Genomic DNA, 14,103 nt, shown 5'->3' on the forward strand with positions numbered 1-14,103 from the left:
TGACAGGACAATAACGCTGGAGACACACGAAGTCTGTTATCTCTTCATAGTGAATGATTTAATAGAATCAACAGTTGCCAACAGTTTGCAATTGAATAATCAATCTTATTTTCTCGAATTTCGAGCTTATTTACTTATTTTCTTTTTCACTTGAAATTCTCTGTTTAGATTGTATCTGAAGCCTGATAATTGGCAATCTAAAATCAAACTTTGAATGGATGGGAAGGAGCTCCTGAAATTTTTACAGATATGCGACTATTACTTTCCTTGCCCTATTACCATAGGTAAGGAAAGTATTGCTTTCCGAAAAAAATTAAGGTACCTCAATTTCCAAATTTCTATACGTCCAATTTCTATACGTTTCAAGGTCCTCTGAGTCCAAAAAAGTAGTTTTTGGGTATTGGTCTGTATGTGTGTGTGTGTGTGTGTGTGTGTGTGTGTGTGTGTGTGTGTGTGTGTGTGTGTGTGTGTGTGTGTGTGTGTGTGTGTGTATGAGTGCGTCTGTGTACACGATATCTCATCTCCCAATTAACGGAATAACTTGAAATTTGGAACGTAAGGTCCTTACACTATAAGGATCCGACACGAACAATTTCGATCAAATGCAATTCAAGATGGCGGCTAAAATGACGAAACTGTTGTCAAAAACAGGGTTTTTCGCGATTTTCTCGAAAACGGCTCCAACGATTTTGATCAAATTTATACCTGAAATAGTCATTGATGAGCTCTATCAACTGCCATCAAACAGGAGGCTGCTTTTTCCAAAAAAATTAAATTAATTTTTCAACAAATACTGAACAATATAGATACTTTTCGTACATTTCAAGTCTCATATCTGTAAAAATTTGAGGAGCTCCACCCCATCCATGCAAAGTTGATTTTAGATATCCAATTATCAGGCTTCAGATACAATTTGAACAAAAAAGATTGAGCATGAAAATCTCTACAATTAATGTTTAGTAACATTTTCACCTAAAATTTAAAAAAAGCTTGAAATTCAAGAAAATGTTATTATTTCAATTGCAAAATGTTGGCAACTGTTGATTCTATTAATTCACTATCATTCACTATGAAGAGATAGCAGACTTCGTGTGTCTCCAGCGTTATTGTCCTGTCACCAGCTGGCTTGGATCTTTGAATAGTAGACTTGAGATGCGCGTGTACACTAGCGGCAGGTGATAAATTTTCATAACGGCAAAGACAGTTGTATGAGTGCGCCACACCAGATTTTTCGAACTGATGAGAGTATAGAATAAGACTTGTGTAGTATATAGGTGATACCATAAAGAAACAAATACTATTCGTCCATCTCTGGTGATATACAGACTTCCCTTTCCATAAATGAATGACAAAGTACAACTGAAAAATATGATCAATAGAGTGCCAATTATGTATATCGTGCAACTCATTTACACTAAACAATCATACTGTTGATATAAGAAATAAATAAAATCTCAGTACCTTTTTAATATTTTATCACGACATGTTCGGTCATTTATCCATTTCAAGTGGGATAAAAAAAATTAAAATTTTATCACCTCGAAAAACAACTTTCACACCTTGAACAAATCACAATTGCCCACAGCTCTCTCTCATCTAAATCTAACTCAAGCATTAAACTGATCTCAAATCAACCAAATCAGACTTTTTCAACTCTGACATCACTGCATAACTGGAATACAACAACTACAAAGGACAATCCACTAGATTATAAACGGCAAGCTATAAAAACCTAATTGGGACTAATTGATATCACTTGATAATGGCATAAATGACCGAAACATGTCGTGATAAATATTTAAAAAAAAGGGTACGAAATTTTTATATATTTCTTATATTTATTACATTAGCCCTATACAGAAAGCGATAAATCATACTGTTCTTTCGAGAGAGTATAGAATACTATACAAATGCAATACTTTTACTGTACAAACTGCCGAGAAATGCCGATGGGAATATAGAATAGAACTTGTATGATAGTGTAGTATATAGAATATAGGTGATGTAGTACATGTACCTTTCCCCAAATGAATGATGGAACTGGATCTAATCAAGTTCATTCAAAACATAATATGGGAGATACAATATTACAGTAATCTAAAAGTTATTTCTTCTTCAGCAACAGCATTTTTGTGTTTGTTTAGTTCATGTGAGTTATAGGAGTGGCCGTAGTCGAGTGGATCAGATGCTGGCTTTATGATTCAGAGGCCCGGGCAAGATATTTATCTCGAGCCACTCCCGTGTTTCGGATGGACACGTTAACCCGTCGGTCCCGGCTGCCTAAAAAGCAGTCGTTAGGTCATGTCAGAGGCCCTGAAATTGATCAGTTGCGACCTGAAAACTCTGACACCAGACCTGAGCCAGCCAGGTCACTCGATATTATTATTATGTGAGTTGATTCTATTATGTCAACCTATAACACATGACAGATTTCAGGGAGGCCGATCTCTATAGGCATCAATATGTAGAAATCAATCTGAGAAAAACAAACCAATTCAAACCACTTCACAAAAGTTCGAAATTCAAAGAGTGTTTTAGATATCCTACACAAACCACAAAAATGAGGATCTAATGGAGGATTCGCTACCCTATCGAAAGTCAACAACTGATCCTGTACCACGCGTACCTCCTTATCCATTCTTTATCACATTCTTCCACATTTTCCCGTCGCAGTTGCCACTTCAATAAAGACCTCTTGGGAGTCTGACTCATGAATGAATTATGCAGATGTTACGCGCCGTGTGGATCCATCGCTGTAAAAAGAAGTACTGAAAAGAGTGCTGCCGGATACTGATCACATTCGCTCCAATCTGTCAGCATCCCTTCTCATTTAATCAATACAGACAGTTTGAAGTGAGTCAATATGGTGTGGAAATGAGGAGAGTGTGGCCACGGTCATTTCGAGATGTGAAGAAAGGTTTGATGGCAGGAAAAATGATCGGTTCTCTGCGTGAAGAAGGAATACAGAAGCGTCTTACCATAGAATAAAATGTATATAGGTGATGTACAGGGTTTATATACAATGAGAATCTTCTATAGGTGGTGATATATACATAGTTGGATGCTTAGCACAGGCCTGGATACAATCCCTTGAGGCAATAAAGACGTGAGAAGGCTGGAAAGGAGGCATTCCACTTCCTGACAATGATCCTCCGATCTTTTTTGTCTTCTTTCATCGGTTGCTTCTCTCTCATTCTTACATCCTGCTGTCTTTCCTCTCCCTTCTTTCTCTCTTTTCTTTCTTCTCCTTTCGGTCACTACATTTCTTTCCATAAACTCACCAATATCTCTTAGTTTTTCTTTGAACTGTTTCTTTTCTCCCATTCTTACATCCAGCTGTCTCTCCTTTCTTTTCTCTCTCTCTCTCCTTTCTTTCTCCTCCTCTCGGTCATTTCTTTTTCTCTCTCTCCTTTCCTCTTCCTTAGACACTCTCCCACTCCCCCCAACCTCACCAATATCTCTCAGTTTTTCTCCAAACGATTCCTCCTCTCTCATTCTTAAATCCTGCTGTCTCTCCTTTCTTCTCTCTCTCTCCTCTCTTTCTCCTCTTCTCGGTCATTCCTTTTTTCTCTCTGCTTTCTTCTCCTTTCGTCACTCTCCCACTCCCTCAACCTTACCAATATCTCTCAGTTTTTTTCAAACTGTTCCTCCTGTATTATCCTCACATCCTGCTGTCTCTCCTTTCTTTTCTCTCTCTCTCCTTTCTTTATTCTCCTTTTGATCACTCCTCTTTCCCCCTTTCCTCCCTCTCCTCTCTTCTATGAACCCTGTCACTCCCCCAACCACACCAATATCTCTCAGTTTTTCTCCGAACGGTTCTTCCTCTCCCATTCTCACAGTCTGTTGTCTTTCCTCACTTTTCTCTCTCTCCTTTCTTCCTCCTTCTCTCGGTCTTTCCTCCTCCTTCCTCTCCTCTTCTCTTCTCTAGAAATCCTATCCCTCCCCCAGCCGCACCAATATCTCTCAGTTTTTTCAAACTGTTCCTCCTCTCCCATTCTTTCATCCGCAGCTGTCTTTCCTCTCTTTTCTCTCTCCATTTTTTCTCCTCCTCCTTTGGGTCATTCCTCCTTCCCCCTTTCCTTTTCTCTCTTCTCTTCTAGAAACCCTCCTACTCCCCCAACCTCACCAATATCTCTCAGTTTTTTTTGAAACTATTCCTGCTCTCCCATTCTTACATCCAGCTGTCTTTCCTCTCTTTTCTCTCTCTTTCTTTCTTCCTCCTTCTCTCGGTCTTTCCTCCTCCTCCCTCTCCTCTCCTCTTCTCTAGAAACCCTGTCACTCCCCCAACCACACCAATATCTCTCAGTTTTTAATTCCTCCTCTCCCATACTTACATCCAGCTGTTTTTCCTCCCTCTTTCTTTCTCCTCCTTTCGATCTTTCTTCCACCTCCTTATCCTTCCTCTCCTCTCTTTTTGACTCTCTCCCACTCCCTCAACCTCACCAATATCTCTCAGTCTCTCTCCAAACTGAAGGACGACAACATTACAATTACTAACAGGAAAACTGAAAACTGTGTAGGACTTTTGCTTGTTTTTTGCGCACCTCTCAGTCCACTGGACCCTTCTCAATCACAGCCGTCCCCTCTCATTGAAAAATGAGATTATCTCTCGTGCAGGCAACATGAGATGAGAGTGCTGTTTTTTCCGCCTCTGCACAGAATGCACAAACTGGCGGCCTCTCTGCAGTCACTGCTTCTTCAAAGCGTCAGCAATTTTTAATCTTTCTTTATTCTTTATTGATTGATATAATAGGTATACATCATATAAATGATAGGGAGAGGAAAAATAAGGTAACCTTGTGCTATTCCTCTCCCCAATTTAGATATGGTTACACATAGTCCGAAATAGGTTAAGTATTGTAGCTCTTCACTTCGCAAAATTTTCAGACCACTAATATGTTCACAAAGTAAATTTTCAAATTTAGATGCTTCAAAACAGAAAATAGAACAGATATTTCACATTATTATCACTTGAATAGAGAAGATTCATATATTAAAGAAATAATTTTGATAAAGAACCGAAAAAACAAACTTAATTCTAGAAGCACAGCTGTATAAACATCGATACCAATAGCAATATCTCTTCATCCAATGCTGGGAAATTGGTGTGAATCCTACTGTAGGTCCCTGTGTGTTTTATTCTCCGCAAATTACTGTCTGCAACTTGATAGAATGGATTCTGTAAAACGGGTTCACTTATAGTTCGTACAAAACTTTGAAATGTTTTTATTGGCAGAAATAGAAAATTGCAACATCTTAGAAATGCATAATAGAAGCAATACAAACTTTACAACATGGGAAAATATATTGCAAAATAAAATGAAATGCCATTTGAGTATTTGAATCTCGAGGTACTAGACCTGTTTGAGATGGTGATATAAAAATTAGGGATGGGTATCGATACATCGATGTTTAAAAACATCGATGTTTCAGCATCAAACATCGATGTTCACTGGTCGATGTTTTTCACTTATCGATGGTTTTACCTAGACATCGGTCATCCGATGTTTTTCCCAACTAAAAAGTAAAAACAATTTTAATTTTTTAATTTGATTTAAGTTTTTTTTGTTTGAAGAGGATTATCTTGAGAGCTTGTAAAAATATAGAGCAATAGCAACAGAATATAATCATTATCTTTGTCATATTTAGTGTAGTATGCTGTTTAGTGTTTTTCGTGAATATAGATCACTCTTGTGAAAGATCTCGCATAAGTTTTGACTTCCTGCTGATTTTTTTTTCAATCAGGCTCTCTGTATTTTTATGTGAGACTATTGGATACTCTTGAAGATTTACATTACGTCTACTTCTGTGGCCCGTGTCAAGGTTGGATACTTATTCAGAATTGAATAAGAGGTCGGATTCTTCGTTTCTTAGGAAGAAAGAGTTTTTTCTTATTACAATTATATATTTCCTCAACATGCGTTCAACACTAATTAATCTAGCTCTGTAAAAGAGGTCCTCCTATTGTAAGGAGAGCAGATATCCATATAAAAAAACTAAATCCATTTTCATTTCCTGTGCTCTGCTAGAATACCTGTATTCTAGGTACCTTCCGTAGGTATCATCCGTAAAAACGTAGGGCAATACAACAATATTAAAAAACATCGATGTTTACTATTCGATGTTTTTCACTTATCGATATTAAGGTGAAAAAAACATCGATGTTCAAAACATTTGTCTTTCGATACCCATCCCTAATAAAAATGTATTTTACGGACAAGTGCTTCATGAAGCACTTTGTGAGCAGTTATTGTTCACATTAATATTATATTATATATCATTACTTACAATCTATTATTAAATTTTAGATGGATTGTTGTATTTGTCAAGCTAGACTCTATTTGGTTTCTGTATATGCATTTATGAGTGTGAATAAATTTGAATTTGAAATTTGAAATTATTACAAAACTAGCACTAAAAAGTAGTTACTGACTTGGAGGAATATGCGGCGCAGATAAATGGAGGGAGATCAGCCAATTACAGTGATTAACCCTTTCTATCCCAATTTATGAAAAAACAAGATGAAAAAATTATTCTGGTGTTTTTATGTTTCAAAACACTCTTAAAATTGAGAAAATGATTTTCCCCAAATTTTTCTCACCCTCCAGGGGCCCCTAGGGGTTTGTTGTTTTAAAACAACATTGGGACATTTGGGTCATTTCAAATACGTATAGTAGAAAATTTTGGTTTTGCATTAGAAAAATCAATGGTACTTTCATCATGCTTTATTCAAGGAAAGGTGAATGATTTCATTTGAATGGAATCATTCCTAATCAATAATTTTTTCTTGATTTCAACAGTATAACAATGAAAGTCATATAATAAAATTCTCAAGAGTAGTAAAATGGATTCTCAAAAATGTGATACACAGAACCAGATTTTGGTGACTAACTTATTTATTATATTCATAACTGATACATATTTACATAATATAAAAACGTGAAATTGAAACTGAAAATAAGGTTCTAAATATCATAAATTTCCTACTTTTTTAAAACTATATTTTGGTTACTAACTTATTTATTATGTTCATATCCAACTGATACATACTTACATAATATGAAACGAACTAAAAACTGGAAATTGGGGTTTATCATATTATAAATTGACTACTTTACTACATCTACTACTTTATCATATTTACTATTTTTGTAGAACAAGTTGTTCCTTGTAGCCTATTGGATTTTATCTATTATTTTATCTATGGTAATCATTGAAGCACATTCTGTTTGGGACTGAGCAAAGACGTACTCCACATTTTGTGCATTACACCTTGGTGTACCCAGTCTTACACAGCTTCCTTGTTTTGCAAAATACCCATGTTCGTGCCCAATATTTCTTCCAGTGTCTGGAGAAAAAGGGAATTATGAAGCTAGGTTACACTATGTAGCAGAGCTACATGTAGCTCAGCTATAAAGCTCTGCTACAAGTTGAAAGAGTGACTTTGGAGATATGCTATATAGCAGTTGAGCCTATTTTCTCAGCTATATAGCAGAAAATGAGCTATCCAAAATTATCCAATATCTTCTCTTTCTTCTCTGTGCTGAAAGCATCACAGTAGCTTCGCCGAAAGCAGTGGCTGCTGCAAGAACTACGTACATTCTTCTTTGGCATCTGGTTGGGATAACTAAGCAGTGAATAGTGGTTTATTCCAAACTATATGTAGCTCTGCTACATGAAATTTGCATAGATCTCCTTATAGCAGAGCTATAATATGTAGCTCAAATTTCATATAGCTCCCCAGCTACATATAGTGTACACTACTATAATGTAATGTATAATGTACTATAGTGTACAACTACATATAGTGTAAACGTAGCTTTAGGCTATTTGCTTTCATACCAATGAGTCCTGTAATACAGGACTGCTGACTCAGGTAATGATTTAGATTGCACAGGTAAAACAGAATTTTGAAAATAAATCAGAGAGAATCTTACCTGTACATTCTCTTGCAGAGGATCAGCAATAATATTACTGTCCGGTATCTTGATTTCTAAAAAACTATTCAACTCATCTTCAGGAAGATTCATGAGTTTGTCTAAATCTTCATTATCCAAGATTTTGTACATTATAACGAAAACAATCATCCACAATAATTCAATAAACAATAACTCCACGAACGCGTTTGAAAACTGAGAGAAACACAATAACATAACCTCAAAGTCTCCTCACATGTGACTCCTCTAACGGCCCAATGTTGTTCTAAAACAACAGACATAAAATTTTGAATATAAATGATATTTTTGTTCAAGTTTCTATTCCTATGACTGATATTTCATCATGAAATAATAAACAATTATATGGATATTTTTTATTCTTATTTTCAGTTCTTTAGAATTTTATAAAAAATTATAAAAACCGAAGAAAATTGTCACATTGAAGTGTTGGTACAATTGGATATGACAGCTGCTTTTTCAGAAATTAGACTGCATTTGGGTGCTCTCTAGTGGTATAATACTAAACTAGACTAATGTAGCTTTCAAACAAGGCCAGTAAATGGCAGATTCATTCAATCACTGATCCAATAGACATCATAGAAAGTCATGTTGTTCAGGAACAACAGTGGGATAGAAAGGGTTAATAGTCATAGGTGGAAACGCAGTTGCCAATTAGTCAGTCGTCTGAGTGCTTTAAAACAGGAAACTTCGCACTTGCAGCATGAGCACATAAACATTCACTAGTTGGTGAACGCTGGCCGCTTCAAAACGGCAACATCGCACCTCTGTATCCCTCCCGCTGTATGCTTTCTCTACTGCCCAGGTCCATCCCAAGTGAGAAGTAATTCTGTGCAGAGTATAAACATAGCCACCTTTATTACAAGGCCCTGGCCTACGATATTGCAACGTCGCAGTGTAGGCCTAGAATTTAATACATGATTAGTGAAAAAGATCAGCTGGTATTTTTATTAATCTTTTTCACCAATCATGTATTAGATATTAGGCCTACACTGCGACATTGCAATATTGTAGGCCAGGGCCTTGTATTAGAGGTGGCTATGATACAGACTCTGTACTGACGTAGCTAACTTAATCCACAGAATTTACGGCTTTTCAATTTTTTCCTCATTCAAAACTGAAATCTTATGACATTCACTTCAAATCTCTGATCAATATGAGTGCCATGGTTCTTCATCAACTATCATGATCGTTGGCTTTGGGAATTACAAAAATTTTCAAATAACACGATTTATTACAAGCAGGAAATAGAGTAAAGTTTTTGTCTTTTTTCTTTAGGGCTACTTTGAAAATGACATTCGTAGCCGAAACATGTCGTGATGGCATAATTTAAAAAGGGTAGCCTACTCAGATTTATATTTTTATTTATAGTATTTGTATTTAGATTGTGAATTGGATTTGTCATTAGCTTCAATCAACGCATTTGATTCCAGGTGGTGGAGCCCTGTAAAAAGCGATACCTCCTGTGTCCTGCAGTCGTCACCATGTTGCACCTCAAGAAATTCGTACGCAATAAATACAACTTACCAGACACGTCTAATGTAAGTTGCATTAATCTACAGACTTCTTAACATAATTTAACATTTTTGTTCGATTTTCTTCAAAATACTCCATGATTATCAACAATGGATAATTCCATTATTAGCTGAGTATAAGCAAAGTATGGGCAAAGTATGGGCCGGATTGCTGTCACTGATCAGAAGTGGTCAATCTCCATTCTTTCTCGATATCTGATTAACTTTATTCTTTATTGATTCATACAATAAGTATATCATCAAAATGATAGGGAGAGAAAAAATGAGGTGACCTTGTGCTATTCCTCTCCCAAATTTAGATAAGGTTACACATACTCCAAAATAGGTTAAGTCTTGTATTTGTTCAAATCACAAAATTTTTAGTCCTTAATTATTTTCACAAAGTAGATATTTGAATCTAGATGCTTCAAAACCAAACATAGAAGAAATATTATCAGTAGATAGGAAATATCCACATATTAAAGAAATAATTTTGAAGGACCAAAAACAAACTTCATTCTACTTAATGTAGGCTACTTAACAAAAACTGAACACTATTCATCAATTTACCTTCATCAATGATTTTTAGATATTCATAATTATAGTCATAAGGACATCGTTATATTTTTGAGCAGATTTGCTGCGTTTCACACTGTGTTTTCACGTAATAATGAAAAAATAACTCTCCTAAATATTTACGTTGAAATACTGTATCTAGAATACAGTAAAATTATTTTGAAGTTGAAGTGAACAACTTCAAGACATAACCTATTTAGGACTATTTCAACTACGTTGAAATACTGTATCTAGAATACAGTAAAATTATTTTGAAGTTGAAGTGAACAACTACAAGACATAACCTATTTAGGATTATGTGTAGCCTTATCTAAATGTGGGAGAGGAATAGCACAAGGTTACCTTGTTGTATGAACTTGTGATGTTATTGTTATATGAATCAATGAAGAATCAAGTGTTTCGTCATGGAAAGCAATATCAAATTTTCTGAGTTATATCTATATTTCATAATCATATCTATTGATCGATAAATCTATGACCATTGTTCCCCCTCTCACTCTTCACCAAATCATCACCTACCCAATCGCCGTTTTTCTGTCTCTTTTCTCTCCTGGGAAATTGTAATAAATTTATATCAAATTTGCTGAGTTATATCTATATTTTCATAATCATCCATATCTAATTGATCAATAAATCCACGACTATTGTTCCCCCTCTCACTCTTCACCAAATCATCACCTACTTTATAATCATCCATATCTACTCATCGATAAATCCAGGACCATTGTTCACCATCTCACTCATCACCTACCCAATCACAGTTTTTCTGTCTCTTTTCTCTCCAGGGAAATTATAATAAAATAGGCCATCGGAGTGAATACTGAGTAGGGCTGTCAGATGTAGGGAGAGAGATGTAGAGAGAGATGAAGTGAATAGAGAGCGGAGGAGAGTTTAAGAGCAAAAGCTAATATCACGCTTCGCTATCACCGTTTCACATGTAACCTTCATACCCCTCCTCCTTCTCCTTTTACCAATAGCACCCCTCTTCATCTCCTCCCTTCACTTTCTCTTGCACTCTTACTCAATTCATCAATCCCTCACTTGTAAGGCATCACTTCACTCTGTCTTATCTTCTCTCTCACTCTGCTAGTCTATTTTTTTCTGTTCCAATAATGTGTAGGAAACTCACGTATTTACAAATGGTTCTCTCACATTTCCTGTCAGTGTTTGGTTCCGATCGGAACTATAGCTTCCATTACAGAACAATTGCTCCGCCAATTTATATAGATGCATAACAATATAATTATCTATTATTACAAATTGCTTTTTTCATATCATATATACAGTTCAATAACTATTTTCTTAGTCTATATTATGTAAATTCATCTATAATTTTGCTGTATTGTAAGCTATTGTATATAAGTGTATAAGCCAGTATATTGTAATATACATAAATAAAGTACTCAATCAATCAATCAATCTTCCTCTTTCACAATCTCTTTCTTTTCTCACACTATCTCTCTCTTCCTCTCTCACTATCTCTCTTTCTCTCTCTCATCCTCTCTTACTATCTCTCTTTCTCTCTCTCTATTTGGTAGAGAGAATACTTCGAATATTCTTTCCAAAGAATGGACATTGATATGTACAAAGCTCCGCCAATTTATGTAGATGCATAAATAATAAAGAACTCAATCAATCAATCAATCTTCCTCTCTCACAATCTCTTTCTTTTCTCACACTACCTCTCTCTTCCTCTCTCACTATCTCTCTCTTTTTCTCTCACTCTATATCCCTCGTTCTCTCTTCCCCAATAATCCCTTCCTCTTCACTGTTCGAAACAAGTGCACGCTTCACCCTACATAACCTACAAAAAAGAAGCAAAACCTCTGGCGTTGTGCCAAACAGCAACAGAGGTCAGCAATTACATTAACCTACGATCTTGCTTTTGTTTTTCTGAGCCGTTTCATTTAATGAACAGAAAAGTTTCGGTCGCCGTCAAGTGGGGGCTGTAAAAAACAACTCCTTTCGAGCACCCTACTCGAGCTCTCTTAACTGGAACAACGCATCTCATTACAGAACAACTTTAGAACTTTGTGCTTCACCAACGACAATAAACTGTTTGACACTGTTTCCTATATACTTCAACTTTCACAGAACTCCTAGCTTGTTCAACTTCCAATAGTAGCAGAGAAATCTTCTATAATAATTCTATATATTAATAATTCTATGCTATATAATAATTCTATTGATGTGTGTGTGCGGGGCTTAATTGTTCATACATTCAAATATTGTAACAGACATGAGAAAAAGACGTCTAAAATTCTATGGTCATATCATGAGGCTCCCTGACCATAGAATCACAAAAAAAATGGTAAAATGTAGCTTCGCTTGCCTATGGAGGAGAATGGATTAGGAATGTTAAGAAAGATCTAGTTTTGGCAGGAATTACTGATGATGAAATTAAAAATAGAAATAATTTCAAAACAAAAGTGAACAAATGGGAAATTATTCCAGAGATAAAAGCACCAAGAGTTGGCACAAGATGGAGTGAAGAAAGAAAAGCTGCATTTTCTCAGAGAATGAAAAGCTGGTGGGCGAACAAGAAAACCGCCAAGTCTAATAAAAATCGATGATCATGATTTTACTCAGCGTCTTCCACTTCGGGAGCTCTACGACTAATAATAATAATAATAATAATAATAATAATAATAATAATTCTATGCTATATTAATTCTGTGATAGTAGTAATAGGAAACGACACAGTGGGCTCTAACCCTTGGATACATTCAAAAAACTTACTAATCCAACGGCGTTTTGAAATCAATTTAACAGTGTATGCATCCATAATTAAGCCCTGCACACACACACACACATCGATTTTTGTTCGTACGATATTCTGCCGTCCTTATGAATTCAATCAGATGAAACGGAGCTTAACAAACATCATCTGTTTAATCTAATAGAATTTATAAGGACGGCAAAATATCGTATGAACAAAAATCGATGTGTATGTAGCTAGCCTTAGTCAGTGAATCAATTGACAAAAGTTGAAGACTACTTAAATCATGAAAATGAGATCATTCTACTACCTACAAAGTTGCCACTAATCGCAACTTTAAATTTCTAGTAAGAACAGAACTGTCAGGTCGATGTTTAGTTTTCAGTATAGGTCGCGCTCACGAGCGATCTTCATGTAAAGGTGCGTATAGATATACGCGCCGCGAACATGAGCAATTCACTTTTAATCAGCTGACTATATCTGTATTTTTACAGAAACGGTATAAGATATAGATATAAAAAGCTTGGCATGAGCTGATTCAAAGTGAATTGCTCATGTTCGCGGCGCGTAAATCTGTTAGCACCTTTACACAAACATAAGTTGTAAAGCATTGGAGTGATCATTACGGTCGAGTCTCGATTGTGGTTCAGAAAAACTTGTATCATTGTCAGAAGATTATAAATAGTGGCATTGATCGAGACTGGAAGCTACACTGTGATCCCATCGTTCTGGTCGCACCTTTTGGCTGATTGTTGATTGTACGGTAAATCTGTACGCACCTTTACACAAACATAAATTGTAAAGCATGGGAGTGATCATTACGGGCAAGTCTCGATAGTGGTTCAGCAAAACTTGCATCATTGTCAAAAGATTATAAATAGTGGCATTGATCGAGACTGGAAGCTACACTGTGACCCAATAGTTCTGGTCGAATCTTTTGGGTGATTATTCCGCAGTTTTGGGCGAATGGCTGTTGGTTTTACCTTTATTATACTTGTATATGAATAAATTGAATAAATAAATTAGTTGAAATATATAAATAAGTAAAATATACTTGTAGTTTGTCAGAGGAAAGCTAAATTGTTGAAAAATTAGTTGAAATATATAAATAAGTAAAATATACTTGTAGCTTGTAGTTTGTCAGAGGAAAGCTAAATTGTTGAAACTTGTTGAAAATTGTTGAAAGCTAAATTGAGAAAACTTTCAATTGTTGAAACTCAAGCTCAATGAAGGTCATATGCTACATCATATGAACTTGTTCCAATGTGAATTGAACTTGAGCGGCTATTGCTGTAAAGACCCTCCACATTTACGCTGAGAGCATTTCATTGTTGAATGA

General features: G+C 35.7%; 1 protein-coding gene across 1 annotated transcript in view; it reads left to right on the forward strand.

The window, feature by feature from the left end:
• The window catches only part of LOC111056898 (protein suppressor 2 of zeste-like), a 215,802-nt gene that overhangs the window by 190,870 nt on the left and 10,829 nt on the right, over positions 1-14,103 (forward strand). The window contains 1 exon segment of the mRNA XM_039419633.1: positions 9,389-9,496. Coding sequence (XP_039275567.1) covers positions 9,389-9,496 — 108 coding nt within the window.

Source organism: Nilaparvata lugens, chromosome 1 (assembly GCF_014356525.2).
Source record: "Nilaparvata lugens isolate BPH chromosome 1, ASM1435652v1, whole genome shotgun sequence".
In the NCBI taxonomy this organism is placed as follows: Eukaryota; Metazoa; Arthropoda; class Insecta; order Hemiptera; family Delphacidae; genus Nilaparvata; species Nilaparvata lugens.